Raw genomic sequence first — 18479 nt, forward strand, 5'->3', positions numbered from 1 at the left:
TAAACAAATAAATAAACAAACATAAGAAATAAACAAATAGAAATAAACAACACCTTTTAATGAACCATGTAGTAATCATTATAATGTAGTAGAAAGTGTGTTAAGGAGCTCACAGTTTTCTTTTAGCAATGCTCTTATCGTCGATAGTGGGAAATGCCATTATAATCCAGTGTTGTGAGTCTTAATATCCCTTAGAAGTTTTTCATTCCAAAGCATGATAGCATATAGTGTACCGTACATACATTTCTGATGAACACCACCAATTGAGTACTGCAGGCTACATGAAGGTAGGACTTCCAGTCATGGAAAAGCTTCCTACAGCATTTGGACTGTCCTAGCACAGACGCTCAATGGTGAAATTTGAACAACTCACTAAGGCCTTTTACTTTCCTAAATTGTATTCTCTCCATGTATTCGAGGGAAGCTACATTAAAGTCTGGGGCAACATCATTTCCGGTATCTCAAGTCTTGCTTGCTTAATGCTAAACGTGTCAGTACATTCCAGTATGTTAGCCATGGTGCATAACATCCTCTTCACCTTCTAGATCTGCTTGTGCGCCAGAGGACGATCTGTGCCCCTTTTATGTGTGAGTACCGCTAACTCCCACGCTGACGGGTGTGCAACCAAAATCTACCACTGATTTGTTTCCTCTCTGTACACATTTTCTCACCATCTACATCTGAGTCTCATCACCTGTCCGTGGTAGGGAGTTTTATCCAGATCTAGACATTACAACACATACTGTAAATCAACCATACTGTATATCAACCATACGGTAAATCAACCATACTGTAAATCAACCATACTGTATATCAACCATACTGTATATCTATCATACTGTATATCTATCATACTGTATATCTATCATACTGTATATCTATCATACTGTATATCAACCATACTGTATATCTATCATACTGTATATCTATCATACTGTATATCTATCATACTGTATATCTATCATACTGTATATCAACCATACTGTATATCTATCATACTGTATATCTATCATACTGTATATCTATCATACTGTATATCTATCATACACAAACCTTAGTTTGAACAGTTAAGTTCTTTGCTTTCTCTTGGAGCAAAATAGAGCAGACTTCTTAGCTAAATGCACTGTTACCTCTTACTCATTAATAATCAAATAATGTTGAAATCTATGGAGATTACAATTCACCAGATCAGATAATAATATAGGCTACATACAGCACATTGACCATAGGTAATCACTGCTTTGCAGATTTTTTAAATACAACATATTTCATATCGCCAATACCAACACCGACATACTGTATCTCCTAAACCATTTTCTTTGGTGTGACAGCAAAGCTTCTGCTGGTGTCCATACGCACAGCTAGTCTAGTTAACGCAGTCCCAACACACAGTCAATGTATCTGGATAAATCTCTCACTGGACTGCACCACTAACCATGTTTATTTTAACACTTCACCCTTAACACTTCATTGCCATGCCTCTCTGTGACTACGGGGCATGCAGGTCCATTTGTGTGGGGTGATAACGATCGATTTTGCACTTTTTTGTCTGTGCTGTATCCATCCCATCACACACTAATTCACTTATTCCTTCCTTCATCTGTTTTTGGAGGCATTTGAATTGCTATTTGAATGAACAAGGATTCAAGTACCTCAGTGTCTGTATGTCCTAATGTTGAAGTATGACTCAATCCATCATTGTTAGATCTGTCATCTTCACTCAAATGTGTGTGTGTGTGTTTTAGAATCAACTACTGATGAATAATTGCTCGAAACTGGGCCTACCAAAGCAGACCTATGCGCTTTTCTACTCCCTTTCATTCAATTCTTAATCATTTGGAATGTTCTCTACTGTTCCAGTAAATTAAGAATTGGTGTTCCAATTGATGTTCCCTTCAAAACTCCATGACATATTTTGGAAAGAATTCCCGTACTCAATCCATTGACGGCTCACTACATTATTCATGAATGGCTCACCTTGGGCTCATGATAGGCAGAATGTTCATTCCTTCCCCTTCTGCAATTTTGTGCCGCAGAGTTAAATTGGACGGGGAGGAGAACAACAGGCGTGTTCCTGAATGTGAATTAGACGTCTATGAATAAATAAAAGACTGTTTTGTAAAAGGGCTCTTTCTGACATATCGGGTTGCATATGAATGGAGGCACTTCCACTCTAATGCTTTGTTAAACGATCATGTCATTCCTAATGATGAATTCTGACACAAGGTTGAACTCCTGTGTCATATGTTTATGGATAGGATATATATTTTGGGGGTATTTGTGGTGATGATGAGAAATCTTGGTCAGGTTGATGTTAGGAGGAGTCTGCTGAGGCTCATTGGTGTGTATGCGTACGTGTGTGTGTTCTCAGCATTACGTATGTCCCTGTGGAGTATCTGGAGGAGTACAAGACTAGCCTGGAGCAGCCTAAAGATTACGTCTTCTCTGATGCACCTCCGACCCCAAAGTAAGCTCAAACTTTATAAAAGCAATACATTTATAGAAAGGTATTTTCATAACGATGCCTTGAGTAAACTTATATGTTTTTGTTTTCCAGCATAGACCAGCTTTCACAACATTATTTTGTTGAACTCCAGACAAAACAAGTCGATGAACAAACCATCAGACAAGTTATGGTTTAAAATTGGTTGTCTCTTTGCAGAAGAGAAATCCCAGAACTCCCTGAGCGGGAGGATGGAGAGGGAGAGGAGAGTGAGCTACAGAGCACCACCTTCAGTAACTGGAACCAGCCCACGAAGTGAGTAGGAACTTGGACCAGAACATAGAGTTGAACAACATGCCCTTGCCACAAAGCCTGTTTTAGCATGGGCAGCGCCATTGAAGGCTTTCACTATTTTAAAGTAGTCAACTGGGTGCAATGTCCTATTGGTTAAGAAGTGATAATAGCAATGATAGGGGGCGTACCCTCTTTCCAACTTTAATGTTAAAGAAACAAAGCTGATTGGGTAAATAAATAATAAGCAGTGTTTGGACAGCAAGCCAAGGTTTAAACACCCCTGGTTTATGGAATTAGTTATACCGCTTTGGAACGGAGCTAGAGCCTGCATATATATACAGTACCAGTCAAAGGTTTGGACACAACTACTCATTCAAGGGGTTTTCTTTATTTTTACAATTTTTTACATTGTAGAATAGTAGTGAAGACATCAAAACCATGAAATGACACATATGGAATCATGTAGTAACCAAAAAAGTGTTAAACAAATCAAAATATATTTTATATTTGAAATTCTTCAAATAGCCACCATTTTCCTTGATGACAGCTTTGCACACTCTTGGCATTCTCTCAACCAGCTTCACCTGCAATGCTTTTCCAACAGTCTTGAAGGAGTTCCCACATATGCTGAGCACTTGTTGGCTGCTTTTCCTTCACTCTGCGGTCCGACTCATTGTGGATTGTGGAGGCCAGGTCATCTGATGCAGCACTCCATCACTCTCCTTCATGGTAAAATAGCCCTTACACAGCCTGGAGGTGTGTTGGGTCATTGTCCTGTTGAAAAACAAATGATAGTCCCATTAAGCCCAAACCAGATGGGATGGCGTATCGCTGCAGAAGGCTGTGGTAGCCATACTGGTTAAGTGTGCCTTGAATTCTAAATAAATCACAGACAGTGTCACCAGCAAAGCACCCCCACACCATCACACCTCCTCCTCCATGCTTTACGGTGTCTCACAAAGACAGCGGTTTGAACGAAAAATCTTACATTTGGACAAATTTCCACCGGCCTATTGTCCATTGCTCGTGTTTCTTGGCCCAAGCAGGTCTCTTCTTCTTATTGGTGTCCTTTAGTAGTGGTTTCTTTGCAGCAATTCGACCATGAAGGCCTGATGCACACAGTCCACTCTGAACAGTTGATGTTGAGATGTGTCTGTTACTTGAACTCTGTGAAGCACTGATTTCGCCTGCAATTTCTGAGGGTGGTAACTCTAATGAACTTATCCTCTGCAGCAGAGGTAACTCTGGGTCTTCCATTCCTGTGGCGGTCCTCATGAGAACCAGTTTCATAATAGCGCTTGATGGTTTTTGCGACTGCAAATGTTCCGTATTGACTGACCTTCTTGTCTTAAAGTAATGATGGACTGTCATTTCTCTTTGCTTATTTGAGCTGTTCTTGCCATAATATGGACTTGGTCTTTTACCAAATAGGGCTATCTTCTGTATACCCCCCCCCCCTACCTTGTCACAAAAATTAAAATAAAAACTGATTGGCTCAAATGCATTAAGGAAAGAAAAGACCACAAATTAACTTTTAAGAAGGTACACCTGTTAATTGAAATGCATTCCAGGTGACTACCTCATGAAGCTGGTTGAGAGAATGCCAAGAGTGTGCAGAGCTGTCATCAAGGCAAAGGGTGGCTATTTGAAGAATTTGTTTAACACTTTTTTAGTTACTACATGATTTCATATGTGTTATTTAATAGTTTTGTTGTCTTCACTGTTATTCTACAATGTAGAAAATAGTAAAAATAAAGAAAACCCCTTGAATGAGTAGGTGTGTCCAAACTTTTGACTGGTACTGTACATACAGTGGCTTGCGAAAGTATTCACCCCCCTTGGCATTTTTCCTATTTTGTTGCCTTACAACCTGGAATTAAAATGGATTATTTTGGGGTTTGTTTCATTTGATTTACACAACATGCCTACCACTTTGAAGATGAAAAATATTGTTTTGGGTGAAACAAACAAGAAATAAGACAAAATAATTGAAAACGTAAGCGTACATAACTATTCACCCCCCCCAAAGTCAATATTTGTAGAGCCAAAAAGCTCAATTTTAGTCTCATCTGACCAGAGTACCTTCTTCAATATGTTTGGGGAGTCTCCCACATGGCTTTTGGCAAATACCAAACGTGTTAGCTTATTTTTTTCTGTAAGCAATGGCTTTTTTCTGGCCATTCTTCCGTAAAGCCCAGCTCTGTGGAGTGTACGGCTTAAAGTGGTCCTATGGACAGATACTCCAATCTCCACTGTGGAGCTTTGCAGCTCCTTCAGGGTTATCTTTGGTCTCTTTGTTGCCTCTCTGATTAATGCCCTCCTTGCCTGATCCGTGAGTTTTGGTGGGCGGCCCTCTCTTGGCAGGTTTGTTGTGGTGCCATATTCTTTCCATTTTTTAATAATGGATTTAATGGTGCTCCGTGGGATGTTCAAAGTTTCGGATATTTTTTTATAACCCAACTCTGATCTGTACTTCTCCACAACTTTGTCCCTGACCTGTTTGGCGAGGTCCTTGGTCTTCATGGTGCCGCGTGCGAGGTGGTGCCCCTTGCTTAGGGGTGTTGCAGATTCTGGGGCCTTTCAGAACAGGTGTATATATACTGAGATCATGTGACAGATCATGTGACACTTAGATTGCACACAGGTGGACTTTATTTAACTAATTATGTGACTTCTGAAGGTAATTGGTTGCACCAGATCTTATTTAGGGGCTTCATAGCAAAGGGGGTGAATACATACGCACGCACCACTTTCTGTTATTTATTTTTTAGAATTTTTGAAACAAGTTAGTTTTTTCATTTCACTTCATCAATTTGGACTATTTTGTTTATGTCCATTACATGAAATCCAAATAAAAATCAATTTAAATTACATGTTGTAATGCAACAAAATAGGAAAAACGCCAAGGGGGATGAATACTTTTGCAAGGCACTGTATATATATATTTTTACCCCTTTTTCTTCCCCATTGGTAGTTACAGTTTTGTCCCATCGCTACGACTCCAAATACGGACTCGGCAGAGGCGAAGGTTGAGAGCCATGCGTCCTCCGAAACACGACCCTGCCAAGCAGCATTGCTTTTTGACACACTGCTTGTTTAACCCAGAAGCCAGCCACACCAATGTGTTGGAGGAAACACCGTACAACTGGCAACCGAAGTCAGCGTGCATGCGCCCGGCCCGCCACAAGGAGTCGCTAGAGCTCGATGGGACAAGGACGTCCCGGCCGGCCAAACCCTCCCCTAACCCGGACGACGCTGGGCCAATTGTGCGCCGCCTCACGGGTCTCCCGGTCGCTGCGCCACTCGGGAGGCCACAGATAGAAATTTAGCCAATTTGCAGAACTGACACAGTTCCCTAATCTAAATTACTTAGAATCATATCCGGTCTACCTAATTTACCGACCCGCCACAATGCCCCATTTCATACAACAGAGAATCATTTCCATTCTCAATTGTTGAACCTTCTGTAATGTTGTACTCTCCTGATATTGTATTCAATAGGTGAGATTTTTACACAAGCCATTTCCTCCTTCAATGTCACATCGTATTTTTACTTTGTGTGCAAATAAATCAAATTATAACAACCCCAGAACAGGAGTTGGCCAACCCTGTCCCAAGCAGTGGCGCAATACAGTAAACCTTTTAAAAATATATATTTTACAATGTGTGTTGCCTCGCTCAGGGTGGAGCTCAAAAGAGAAGCAGGAAAGTCCCTTGGCATCAGCATTGTGGGGGGCAGAGGGATGGGCAGTCGCCTTAGCAACGGCGAGGTGATGCGGGGCATCTTCATCAAACACATCCTGGAGGACAGCCCCGCCGGCCGCAACGGAACTCTAAAGACTGGAGATAGGATTGTTGAGGTACACCAATCGATATTATTTCACAGAATAGAGATTAGAGTGTAGTTACTTTGACGTGATGAAATGGTAATTGCACAGTAATAACCTATGAATTACTTGTTTGTTTCTTTGGAATGTATCAGGTGGACGGTGTGGACCTGAGTGATGCCAGTCACGAGCAGGCTGTGGAGGCCATCCGCAGGGCAGGAAACCCCGTAGTGTTCCTGGTCCAGAGTATCGTCCACAGGCCCAGGGTGAGCCCTCTAGCTCATTGTGTTAGCCTGCTAGCATGCTATCTTACTGTGATAGCATGCTAGCTAAGTGGTCCTAGCTCCCTGTGTTAGGATTCTAGCTAACTGGGATAGCATTCTAGCTAAGTGGTCCTAGCTCCCTATGTTAGCATGCTAGCTGTGTGGCTAGCTGTGTCTTTCAACAACAATACTTGATTTCCTAATCTCTCACCATTAATTATTCCATTTAACACAAATGTAACTTCTAAAAGCTTCTTAACCATCCTGTATCCAACAAAGACTACAGTATCTATATCTGTCTCATGGCTTCAAAAATATGACTGGCTATTAGGGCTCTTCGTGAGAGGATGGATTTGAAGTGGGAGAAAGGCTTTTGCTCATATTCAATTAATTGACAGATTCCTTGTCAGGATCCATTTAATTAAAAAACTTAAAATGACAAAACATTAGACTGACTGTATTTTTGCTGCATCATCTTGATTGGTTTGAAAGTGCCCTTAGCATGACTAACTAATATCCTAATGAAATTGCTGCAAGCTTTGCAATAGCCGACATACACTCAGTGGTCAGTTTATTAGGTACACCCTTTTAGTACCGGGTCGGACCCACCTTTGCCTCCAGAATAGCCTGAATTCTTCGGGGCATGGATTCTACAGGGTGTGGCGTTCAAACATTGCTCAATTGGTATCAAGGGACCTAACGTGTGCCAGGAAAACATTCCCCACACCATTACACCACCGCCACCAGCCTGTACCGTTGACACCAGGCAGGATGGGGCCATGGAATCATGCTGCTTACACCAAATTCTGACTCTGCCATCAGCATGACACAACAGGAACCGGGATTCGTTGGAGCAGGCAATGTTTTTCCACTCCTCAATTGTCCAGTGTTGGATTGTTTTCCCACTGGAGCCGCTTCTTCTTGTTTTTAGCTGATAGTAGTGTAACCCGGTGTTGGTTGTCTGCTGCAATAGCCCATCCATGATAAGGACCGACAAGTTGTGCATTCCGAGATGCTGTTCTGCACACCACTGTTGTACTGCGCCATTATTTGCCTGTTTGTGGCCTGCCTGTTTCTTGCCATTCTCTTTCGAACTCTCTCATCAATGAGCTGTTTTCGCCCACAGGACTGCCACCGACTAAATGTTTTTTGTTTGTCGCCCTAGACACTGTCGTGTGTGAAAAACATAGCAGGCCGGCTGTTTCTGAGATACTGGAACCGGCGCGCCTGGCACTGACGATCACGCTCGAAGTCGCTTAGGTCACTCGTTTTGCCCATTCTAACGTTCAATTGAACAGTAACTGAATGCCTGTCTGCCTGCTTGCTTTATATAGCAAGCCACGGCCAAGTGACTCACTGTCTGTAGGAGCAAACCATTTTCGTGAACTGGGTGGTGTACCTAATAAACTGGCCACCGAGTGTATATTGACATACAACTCACAATCATTAATTAGTATGCATGGTTAAAGCTTTCCGGACCTTTTCCACAACCTTCCACTAACCAGTCCAGCATGCACCTCTTCCTCAGCCCAAGTCCCACTATAGCCCCCCTTCGTCACCAGTCATAGAGTACAGCACCGCTTTAAAACGCTTGCCTCATCACATGTGCCAGGTAATCTCTCTCTCTCTCTCTTTCACTCTCGGTTTCTTTTTCTTTCTTTCTTTTTTTATTTGTTCCTCTTTTTCTTTACACATCAGTAGAGTCTATGTTGCTTTATCTCTCTATTCAGGAGTATTCACAGGTTTGCTTATAGTCTACTTAATGTATCTGTGTGCAAAAAAAGAGACCCAATAGAAAATTGGAATCGGGTTGCATCCAGGGTAAACGTTATATGCTGCAAAGGTTAACTGCTGTGGGCAGGTCTGTATTGCTCTTGTCCTTTTAAATAGTGCCAGTGGGGCCCACCTACAGATCGTAATGATGCTTCCTAGCAGTTACCCCTTTATGGCCTTCTACACTTCAATGTCACTGGTGAATAATCCAAAAGCAGCCTTGAGGATTCTCTGAAACGTTTATTGTTTGGCTTCTAAGAAAGAGCTCAACTTTGATTTTTTATTTTTTTTTAACTGGTCTCCTTGAGGACATTTATTACTAGTCACTCATTTTGGAGTAATTTTGATAACTCCAGAGGTATTTTTACTATTGAGCCTACATTTTCTTGGTGTTTTAACTTTTGAGCCTCCAAATTCCCTTCTTTCCAGGACAGCCTTTGATTCCATTTTTATCAGTGCCCAATCTTACTTCATGTAGACTGTGATTGCTTTTTCCTCCTTTCGCTGCTCAAGGTCTGCTTTTGGGGGGTCAATCCTACAGTGTATAATATACTATATCAGTGTAGAATAGTTCTCTTTGGCCCAGTTTCCCAGACCCAGATTAATTCTACTAATGAACTCAAAAGCATGCTCAGTGGAAAATCGCCATTGAAAGTGCTTTTGAGTCCAGGAATAGATTGTGTCTGCCTGGGATAGCAGCTCATTAAGTTATGTGAACTGAGAAAGAATCAAGGAACAGGAAAACCTAAAAGAACACAATAGCCAATATGTTCAGTACCCCAAACCACAAGGTTCACTGCATGTTGCTGTGGTGGTTTCTGGCTGGCAGGCAGATATATTAAGTCAGCTCCTGGGTGAGAGATGGTCAGCCCTGGGTGGAATATTGATTACCGGGCTGCCTACCTCACTGGCCGCATCATTTTAGTTTTCCCAATGTGGAACGTATACAGTACCTTCTCTGACCAAGGGCAATCCATACTCTGGTGTAGCCAAGCCTATACAACCACAACTCCTGAAGAAAAAAACAACCACTGATGTTTTGCTCAGGCTACTTTTTCTGTTATATTCAAACTAATGTTTTTAATATATATGGATGCTTTTACTTTTCTGAATGTACATTCTATACATTTTAGACATTGCCCATGCAAGCCTCACCAATTTAAATACAATATGATGTCTCAACGTTGTAAGTTCAGCCTTTGCTGATATGTCATTTGATGACAATACCTAGCGATGTATTTTTCATGTCTCCCTCTTGTACACAACAGTCCTCAACCACGGACACCAACGAGGAGAGAGTGGCGGCCATGGTGCGGCGCAATAGTGACAAGGTTAGTAACACATACACTACCGGTCAAAAGTTGGGACACACCTACTCATTCAAGGGTTTTTCTTTATTTTTTACTATTTTCTACATTGTAGAATAATAGTGAAGACATCAAAACTATGATGTGATGCATATGGAATCGTGTAGTAACCAACAAAGTGTTAAACAAATCAAAATAGATTTAATCTTTGAGATTCTTCAAATAGCCACCCTTTCCCTTGATGACAGCTTTGCTCACTCTTGGCATTCTCTCAACCAGCTTCACCTGGAATGCTTTTCCAACAGTCTTGAAGGAATTCCCACATGCTGACAACTTGTTGGCTGCTTTTCCTTCACTCTGCTGTCCGACTCATCTGAAACCATCTCACTTGGGTTGAGGTCGGGGGATTGTGGAGGCCAGGTCATCTGATGCAGCACTCCATCACGCTCCTTCTTGGTAAAATAGCCCTTACACAGCCTGGAGGTGTGTTGGGTCATTGTCCTGTTGAAAAACAAAATAATAGTCCCACTAAGCCCAAACCTGATAGGATGGCGTATCACTGCAGAATGCTGTGAAAGCCATGCTGGTTAAGTGTGCCTTGAATTCTAAATAAATCACAGACAGTGTTACCAGCAACGCACCCCCACACCATAACACCTCCTCCTCCATCCTTTACGGTGGGAACTACACATGCGGAGATCATCCGTTCACCCACACCGCGTCTCACAAAGACACAGCGGTTTGAACCAAAAATATCAAATTTGGACTCCAGACCAAAGGACGAATTTCCACCGGTCTAATGTCCATTGCTCGTGTTTCTTGGCCCAAGCAGGTCTTTTCTTCTTATTGGTGTCCTTTAGTAGTGGTTTCTTTGCAGCAATTCGACCATGAAGGCCTGGTTCACACAGTCCCCTCTGAACAGTTGATGTTGAGATGTGTCTGTTACTTGAACTCTGTGAAGCATTTATTTGGGCTGCAATTTCTGAGGCTGGTAACTCTAATGAACTTATCCTCTGCAGCAGAGGTAACTCTGGGTCTTCCATTCCTGTGGCGGTCCTCATGAGAGCCAGTTTCATCATAGCGCTTGATGGTTTTTGCGACTGCACTTGAAGAAACTTTCAAAGTTCTTGAAATGTTACGTATTGACTGACCTTCATGTCTTCAAGTAATGATGGACTGTCATTTCTCTTTGCTTATTTGAGCTGTTCTTGCCATAATATGGACTTGGTCTTTTACCAAATAGGGCTATCTTCTGTATACCCCCCCTACCTTGTCACAACACAACTGATTGGCTCAAATGCATTAAGAAGGAAAGAAATTCCACAAATTAACTTTTAAGAAGGCACACCTGTTAATTGAAATGCATTCCAGGTGACTACCTCATGATGCTGGTTGAGAGAATGCCAAGAGTGTGCAAAGCTGTCAAGGCAAAGGGTGGCTATTTGAAGAATCTCAAATATAACATATATTTTGATTTGTTTAACACTTTTTTGGTTACTACATGATTCCATATGTGTTATTTCATAGTTTTTATGTCTTCACTATTATTCTACAATGTAGAAAATAGTAAAAATAAAGGAAAACCCTTGAATGAGTAGGTGTGTCCAAACTTTTGACTGGTACTGTATGTCAAATACTTTCAAATACTTGAGGTGCACTGGATTTAGCTCAGAGCAAAGCAGACAAAGCACAGCTCATGTACTGTATTTGAAAGGGTGCTGGTCTTGTAACCTTAGGTAACACCTGTAATTTGACGTATTGTCGTAGAAGTCTCAAATCAAATTCCTGCAGGGATTTATCTTAAATTAGGATTTCTAGTAGACCTAGCACTTCACTCTCATTCATAGTGGTGGGAGTGAAGTTTCTGCCTTTAGTTTCACAATGTTGTTGCCCTAAAAAGTGACTGACTCTTCTCTGTTCTCTGTAGAAGGTTGAGAGTCACAGTAGACTATTCCTACGCCTCTCCCCAACTAACCCTTTCACTCCTACTCCGTTTAAGGTTTGTGGGTCTTTGTGTTGTTGTGCTTTTCACCTTCTATTTCCATGTATGCTTGTATAGTTGTGTTATGGAATATATGTGGAGACACATATATTGGACAGGCCTTGCATGCATACATGCTGTCCTAACATCTTTCCACTAAACCTATTTGAATCCTTTTTTATTTTTTGTGTTTTGTTGTTTACAAATAGCTTCGATACAAATTTCGGAATTTTGCAACGCTTTGCAAAATGTGAAAATTAAAATGGCCCAAATTAAACCCCAAATTCATCCCCAAAATATGCAATGTTTTGATTCGGAATCCAAATGCATTTGAATTTGCCTAAATTTATAAAAATAATCCTGTTTGCCTTTTATTGTGTTGCACTTGTTTCATAAGGTAAGTGTACATTTGCATGTGTTACCAGATGGACAATGGTTGGATTGAATTCTATCAGTAAGGAACATTTGTTATTAAACTCATTCTTGAATATTGAAGTAATCTAGAAATACACTACTTATGACGTTGCTTACAGCAAGCATTCCTTGATTAGGCATATAAAAAAAAAATATCCCTAAAAAATAGGGTAATACTATTTTAAATTGTCCACCTGCACATGAGTGACTAAAACGTACTTTACCGACTCAACTTAACAAGCTTTAGGTTGTAGTCAGCTAAACCTGCTACGTTGAAACTAAGCGATTGTTATCTGCCTTTTTGCCACAAAACAAATCTGTTTTCCCAACACTTCTGTGGTGTGGCAGCTGCCAAAGCGGGAAGCGGGAAAGACATCGTCCACCACTCCTCACCTCTCCCTTCCCATGGTTCCCCACGTTGGAGAGACAAACACGGATACCCTGACAGAGATTCCCGACAAACCGGCCCAGACGGAAGAGGAGGATGAGTTTGGCTACAGCTGGAGTGAGTGTGACGAGATGAACAGATCTAGGAACAGTTTACCTTTACTCTTAATCCTAACCATGGAAGGGGCAAAACTGACCATTAGGGGCAACTTCCTCCTTCTTCATGAAAGGACCGAAGTTGTCTAACCATGTTATGTAATCTGGATTCTCACAATGTTCTTAGTGATCATTACACAATGAATAAGACCATGGACCCAGTCCAGAAACCCAACCCCTAGCCCCTACTCCCTAGGCACTTGTGGAGAACTGGATAGATTTGAAAGGGGAAAGTCCTACCAATTCTAAAGAGGACAATGTGCAGTTACTACCATATTTATACCTATCAAATCATTTCAGATTTACAGGAAGATCCCAGTGGGTAGGCAGTAGTGTTTGCTTGCAGACTATGCCATGGATTCAGAAAGTTCCATCTTGGCTTGCCTCCTCCCATGTGCTAGCACCTATCGGCCACTAGAGGACGTCCACATTGCAATCATAGTCTTGCCAGTGCTTGAATTGGGCCAGAACACACACCGGTACACCCAAAATGAGTACCGGCTCCTATTTCAGTCCACTTCAAGAACTAACTATTTTTATTTTTATTTATTATGGATGCCCATTAGTTCCTGCCAAGGCAGCAGCTACTCTTCCTGGGGTCCAGCAAAATAAAGGCAGTTATTTACAATAAAAACAACAACAATACATTACATTTCACAACAGATTTCACAACACATTTAGTGTGTGCTCTTAGGACATAAGGTGTATTTTTATCTGTTTTTTAATCTGATTTTACTGCTTGCATGAGTTACTTGATGTGGAATAGAGTTCCATGTAAGTCTTGCTACTAGGCTCCCAAGGCAAGTCAACTAGGCTAGCACAGTGATATTATACCTATCCAGTTATTCAAAATGAAGTGCCTAGGTCCCCTCAACTCTGGACCTCGAAACCAGTCCCACTGCATTTTCTTCCCCTCTAATCAGGGACTGATTTAGACCTGGGACACCAGGTGGGTGCAAGTAATTATCAGGTAGAACAGAAAACCAGCAGGCTCCGGACCTCGTAGGATAAGAGTTGAATACCCCTGGCCTAGGGGGTAGGGAAAGGGGTTGTTTCTGGATGGGGCCTCGGGCTCTTCTGATTACGGACAGTATAGTCCCTCCTGGGCCCCTGGTGAATGCAGTGTGTGTGTGTGTGTGTGTGTGTGTGTGTGTGTGTGTGTGTGTGTGTGTGTGTGTGTGTGTGTGCGTGTGCGCGTGCGCGTGTGCGTGTGTGTCCTGTGTTGATCCGATTGATGAGGTGGAGACTGGAGAGGTGAGTCAGGGAGATTAGTACAGGAGTTCTAGCTATATTTGGCTCTATTCAATCATTTCACATGTGAATTATAATTATACAACACACACAGGTCGTAGTCAAGTCTGCCACTGTATTCACATTCATCAGTAGGATTGGTCAGTGTTTCAACCCATTTCAATCTATCCACTGTTCTCTACAGAGAACATCAGTCAGAGGTATGGCAGCCTCCCAGGGCTTCTGCACATGATTGAGCTGGAGAAAGGGAAGACTGGCCTGGGCCTTAGTCTGGCTGGCAACCGTGACCGCTCTCGCATGAGCGTGTTTGTGGTCGAGATCGACCCCAGTGGAGCCGCTGGCAAAGATGGTCTCGTTGTGGTCGGGGATGAACTGTTGGAGGTGAGGGGCTTGGATTAGTAATGTAGTGGTCACAGATGCTCTAGATGGGTGGTTCTTAACCAGGAGTTGATGCCCAGTGGGTATTACTGTGTTATATGGTCTGAATCATCAAATATTACTTGATTTAGCTTTTCCTCTCTGATTTGATATCTACGTTTAATTTTAATCCCGACAATATTATCTGAGGTTTGCAGGAAGCAAGCAAAACTAATGACTGTTGCTGAATTTAATAATATTGCATCGAATTCAGTGGAATAAATTTGTATGAAAGACAGTAGTAACAAGTGAATTTCTGCACCCTATCAGATCAACGGGCAGATTCTGTATGGGCGGAGTCACCAGAATGCCTCCTCCATCATCAAAAGCGCCCCGTCGAAGGTCAAGATCATTTTCATCAGGTGGGGTATTTAAATAAACAGGGACATATATCCCAAGTCCTTATCTCCATCCTTCCACCAAGTATTGTTTCAAGTATCTTTACCAAGCCTTAACAAGAACAAAAATGTATAGATAGTGTAGCTCTGTTTTCCAACTCCAGTCCTCCAGTACCCCCAACAGTATACATTTTTGTTGTAGCCTCGGACAAACTCACCTGATTCAACTGGTCAACTAATCATCAAGCCCTCAATGAGTTGATTCAGGTGTTTTTGTCTGGACTACAACAAAAACGTGTGCTGTTGGGGGTAGTGGAGGACTGGAGTTGGAAAACACTGTTGTAGCTGAGCCCCTTCCATACCAGAGGACTAGTTCAAGTCTAATGCATCACCATATAAAGCCCAGTAGATGGAGCTGTGGTCTTACAAAGGACTGATGTAACTTGATATCAGCGAAGACACAAGGGGCATCTCAATACTCCCAAGATGTCTTCTTCAATTTTCTCCCGGCCTGTGTTATTATCAGTCAGAATCTGTGAAAACCCAGCTAGTTATCACACATAAACATAATAAATCAGACCAATATAAGCGATTCTCGACTCATGGATCAACACACACTACTTAACTCAGCTGATAGCCTCAATTAGACTGTGGTTCACAGACTCAGGATGCGTCCCAATTAGGCACTCTATTCACTACATCAGGGATCATCAACTAGATTCAGCCGCGGGACAATTTTTTTTTCTTGAGCGTATGGTCAGGGGGCCGGAACATAATTACAAATCATTTGTAAACTGCAAATTGACCGCAAGAAGCCCAAACAGATATAGTAGTTGACTAAAACATAATCATTTCATACGATCACATAATCAAATCAAATTGTATTGGTCACATACACGTGTTTAGCAGATGTTATTGCGGGTGTAGCGAAATGCTTGTGTTTCTAGCTCCGACAGTGCAGTATATCTAACAATAAATATTTAACAATTTCACAACATATACCCAATACACAGAAATCTAAGTAAAGCAACGGAATTAAGAATATATAAATAAATATATGGACGAGCAATGTCAGAGCGGCATAGACTAAGATACAGTAGAATAGTATAGAATACAGTATATACATATGAGATGAGTAATGCAAGATATGTAAACATGATTATATGTTATTATATATCTGTCTATTATGCGAAGGAATACTTTGGAACAGATTTCCATAATTTTTTATGTCCAACAATTTAAGAAAAAAAGTAGTGCACTGTATAGGGGAAGGGGTGCCATTTGGGATGCAGGCTTAGTGATTCATATGAGCTATGAGTCTCAGACAGGAAGAAAGCTGGGTGTGATTTACTCCGATTAGTGATTTACTCTGAGTTTTGACTGGTGGGCAGGAACACAGATGCTCTCAACCAGATGGCTGTGGGACCAGTGAGGGAGCATGGAGACACCCTGGAGCCCCATACAGAGGTAAACACACACACACACACATGCAGGCATGTGCACACAAAGGCATAGTACATACACACATGTGGGCATTCACATACACACACGCATATAAAAGTCCTTACATTGTGAAGCAGCTCAATGACTGAAAATACACTCAAATATTCTACTCTTTCAATCTCTTATTATTCATTTTTTCACAGCTGGAAACATGTTCTTCCATTGCACCCTCAGCGATCAATGTCGACATGTTGAAATACGTGCAGCACGTCATTCTGCCGAAGGTGAGACACTCAAGACTCCCGTGCTGCTCTGCTATGAGTTACCTGGAGACGCTCCCGTGCTGCTATGAGTTATATAACCTCAGACCTCTTCAGGAAAAGGTTTTATTGACGAGGTCATAAAACAAAGGGAAGTAGAGAGAAAGAAAGAAAGAAAGAGAGAGAGGGAGCGGGGTGGAAATAGCCTGTTCTAGTTTGATAGGCTGCTGAGAGAGAGAGAGACAGAGAGAAAAAGAGAGAGAGAGATGGGCCTATTCTAATTGGACAGGCTGCTACAAGAGAGACAGAGAGAGAGAGAGAGAGAGAGAGAGAGAGACAGAGAGATAGGCCTATTCTAATTGGACAGGCTGCTACAAGAGAGAGGGAAGCGAATGATCGAGGGACGACAGCAATCTACCCCAGGAACTGAGAGAGAGCAGGATAGACAGACAGAGAGAGAGAAAGAAAGAAAGAATGAGAGAGGGGGATGTCAACCTATTCTAATTTAATGGGTCTTCTGACAAGCCAAACACCTGGATGGGAGTCTCAGCCTAGCTGTCTATCCACATGGTTTATTATGTAATAGTATATTAGAGGATCACGGTATGAAGGTAACACCTGGTATGGGCACATACCAGACACATACTTCCCTGTTACTTCCGCACACTCTCCAGGAACAAAAGATCAAGATGCTGAGTGAAGCTGGGTAGTGTTCCTCACGGCACATTGTACCAAAACATTTTGTAACGGAAAATGTAATTAAGTGTTTTGTGTTGTTCAAGTTCAGATGTTACCTCCCCATTTATTTCGGTTTCTGACCATTTTCTTCAGTTTCATGCCTAATGAACACAACCCTGGCACTAGTTTTTTCTACTACTCCAGCCACTTTATTCTTGTCTGAAAAAAGCGTACAATAGAGTCTCTGATGTAGGTAGAACCATAATGTTCCAAAATGCCTCACAATTTACAAAACAAACCGTTCTTGCATTGTGATGTTTCTGATCTATTGCTCGCTATGTTCATGTTTAATGCGTCGTCATGCATATTTCATGTGCATAATTATGTTTTCAATTGTGATTCACAGTGCCTATAATTATGGTTGACAGGGAGTTATCGAGTAAAATTCAAGTACATTATCACTGTTTATCTCTAGGAGGAGGGTGGATTCGGCATCACTTTCAGTGAGGAGGACACCAAGAATGGGGTGGTGATTCAGAGTATAACTGAAAAGGGACCAGCAGGAAAGGTTTGTCACTCTAGTGTTTCTTACTCTACAGGTATCCTCTATATAAGTGTTCTGGGAGACCCACAAGGGGAGCAGGCTTTTGTTCCAGCCCAGCACTAACCCACCTAATATAACTGGTCCCGTGTGAGTTGGTAGAACATGGCACTTGCAACGCCAGGGTTGTGGGTTCGATTCCCACAGGGAACCAGTACGGAAAAGAAATATGAAATAAGAGCATCTGCGAAAATGTAAATAACTGCTCATTAGGACCTTGATTAGTTGAATCAGTAAATTGCTGGGTTGGAACAAAATCCTGTAGCGGTCCATGACTATCTTTAAAGAACAATGCTCTCCAGAAAAACCTATTGGGACAATTCTACGTGTTATGCTAATTGGATGGCCACATTTTACGCATGCAAAACATTCTCTAACACCAGTCCTGTATTACTCTATGCAGGACGGCAGCATCAAATCTGGAGATAAACTCCTGGCTGTGGAGGATGAGCCAGTGACGGGCTACACTGTGGAGAGGGTAAGATCTGCCTCTGCAGCCATTTTAGACACACACCCTACGGCCAGGGTTAATGTATATTTAGATGATTAGCTTGTTGAGTGTTAGTTTAACGTATACCATGGCATTGTTGAATACTCCTTTCTGATTGGCTTGAAGGGCATTCTAAAGCGTGTATTATTTCCATAT

The 18479-nt window shown here is 41.8% G+C and overlaps 1 protein-coding gene across 1 annotated transcript in view; it reads left to right on the plus strand.

The window, feature by feature from the left end:
- The window catches only part of LOC121572100 (multiple PDZ domain protein), a 72964-nt gene that overhangs the window by 37657 nt on the left and 16828 nt on the right, over positions 1–18479 (plus strand). Inside the window, 15 exon segments of the mRNA XM_041884006.2 lie at positions 546–587; positions 2372–2467; positions 2663–2758; positions 6420–6597; positions 6720–6830; positions 8356–8439; positions 9869–9931; positions 11835–11906; positions 12651–12807; positions 14281–14477; positions 14784–14875; positions 16243–16318; positions 16498–16578; positions 17708–17800; positions 18237–18311. Of these exon segments, the coding sequence (XP_041739940.2) occupies positions 546–587; positions 2372–2467; positions 2663–2758; positions 6420–6597; positions 6720–6830; positions 8356–8439; positions 9869–9931; positions 11835–11906; positions 12651–12807; positions 14281–14477; positions 14784–14875; positions 16243–16318; positions 16498–16578; positions 17708–17800; positions 18237–18311 (1513 nt within the window).

Source organism: Coregonus clupeaformis, chromosome 8, assembly GCF_020615455.1.
Source record: "Coregonus clupeaformis isolate EN_2021a chromosome 8, ASM2061545v1, whole genome shotgun sequence".
Lineage (NCBI taxonomy): Eukaryota > Metazoa > Chordata > Actinopteri > Salmoniformes > Salmonidae > Coregonus > Coregonus clupeaformis.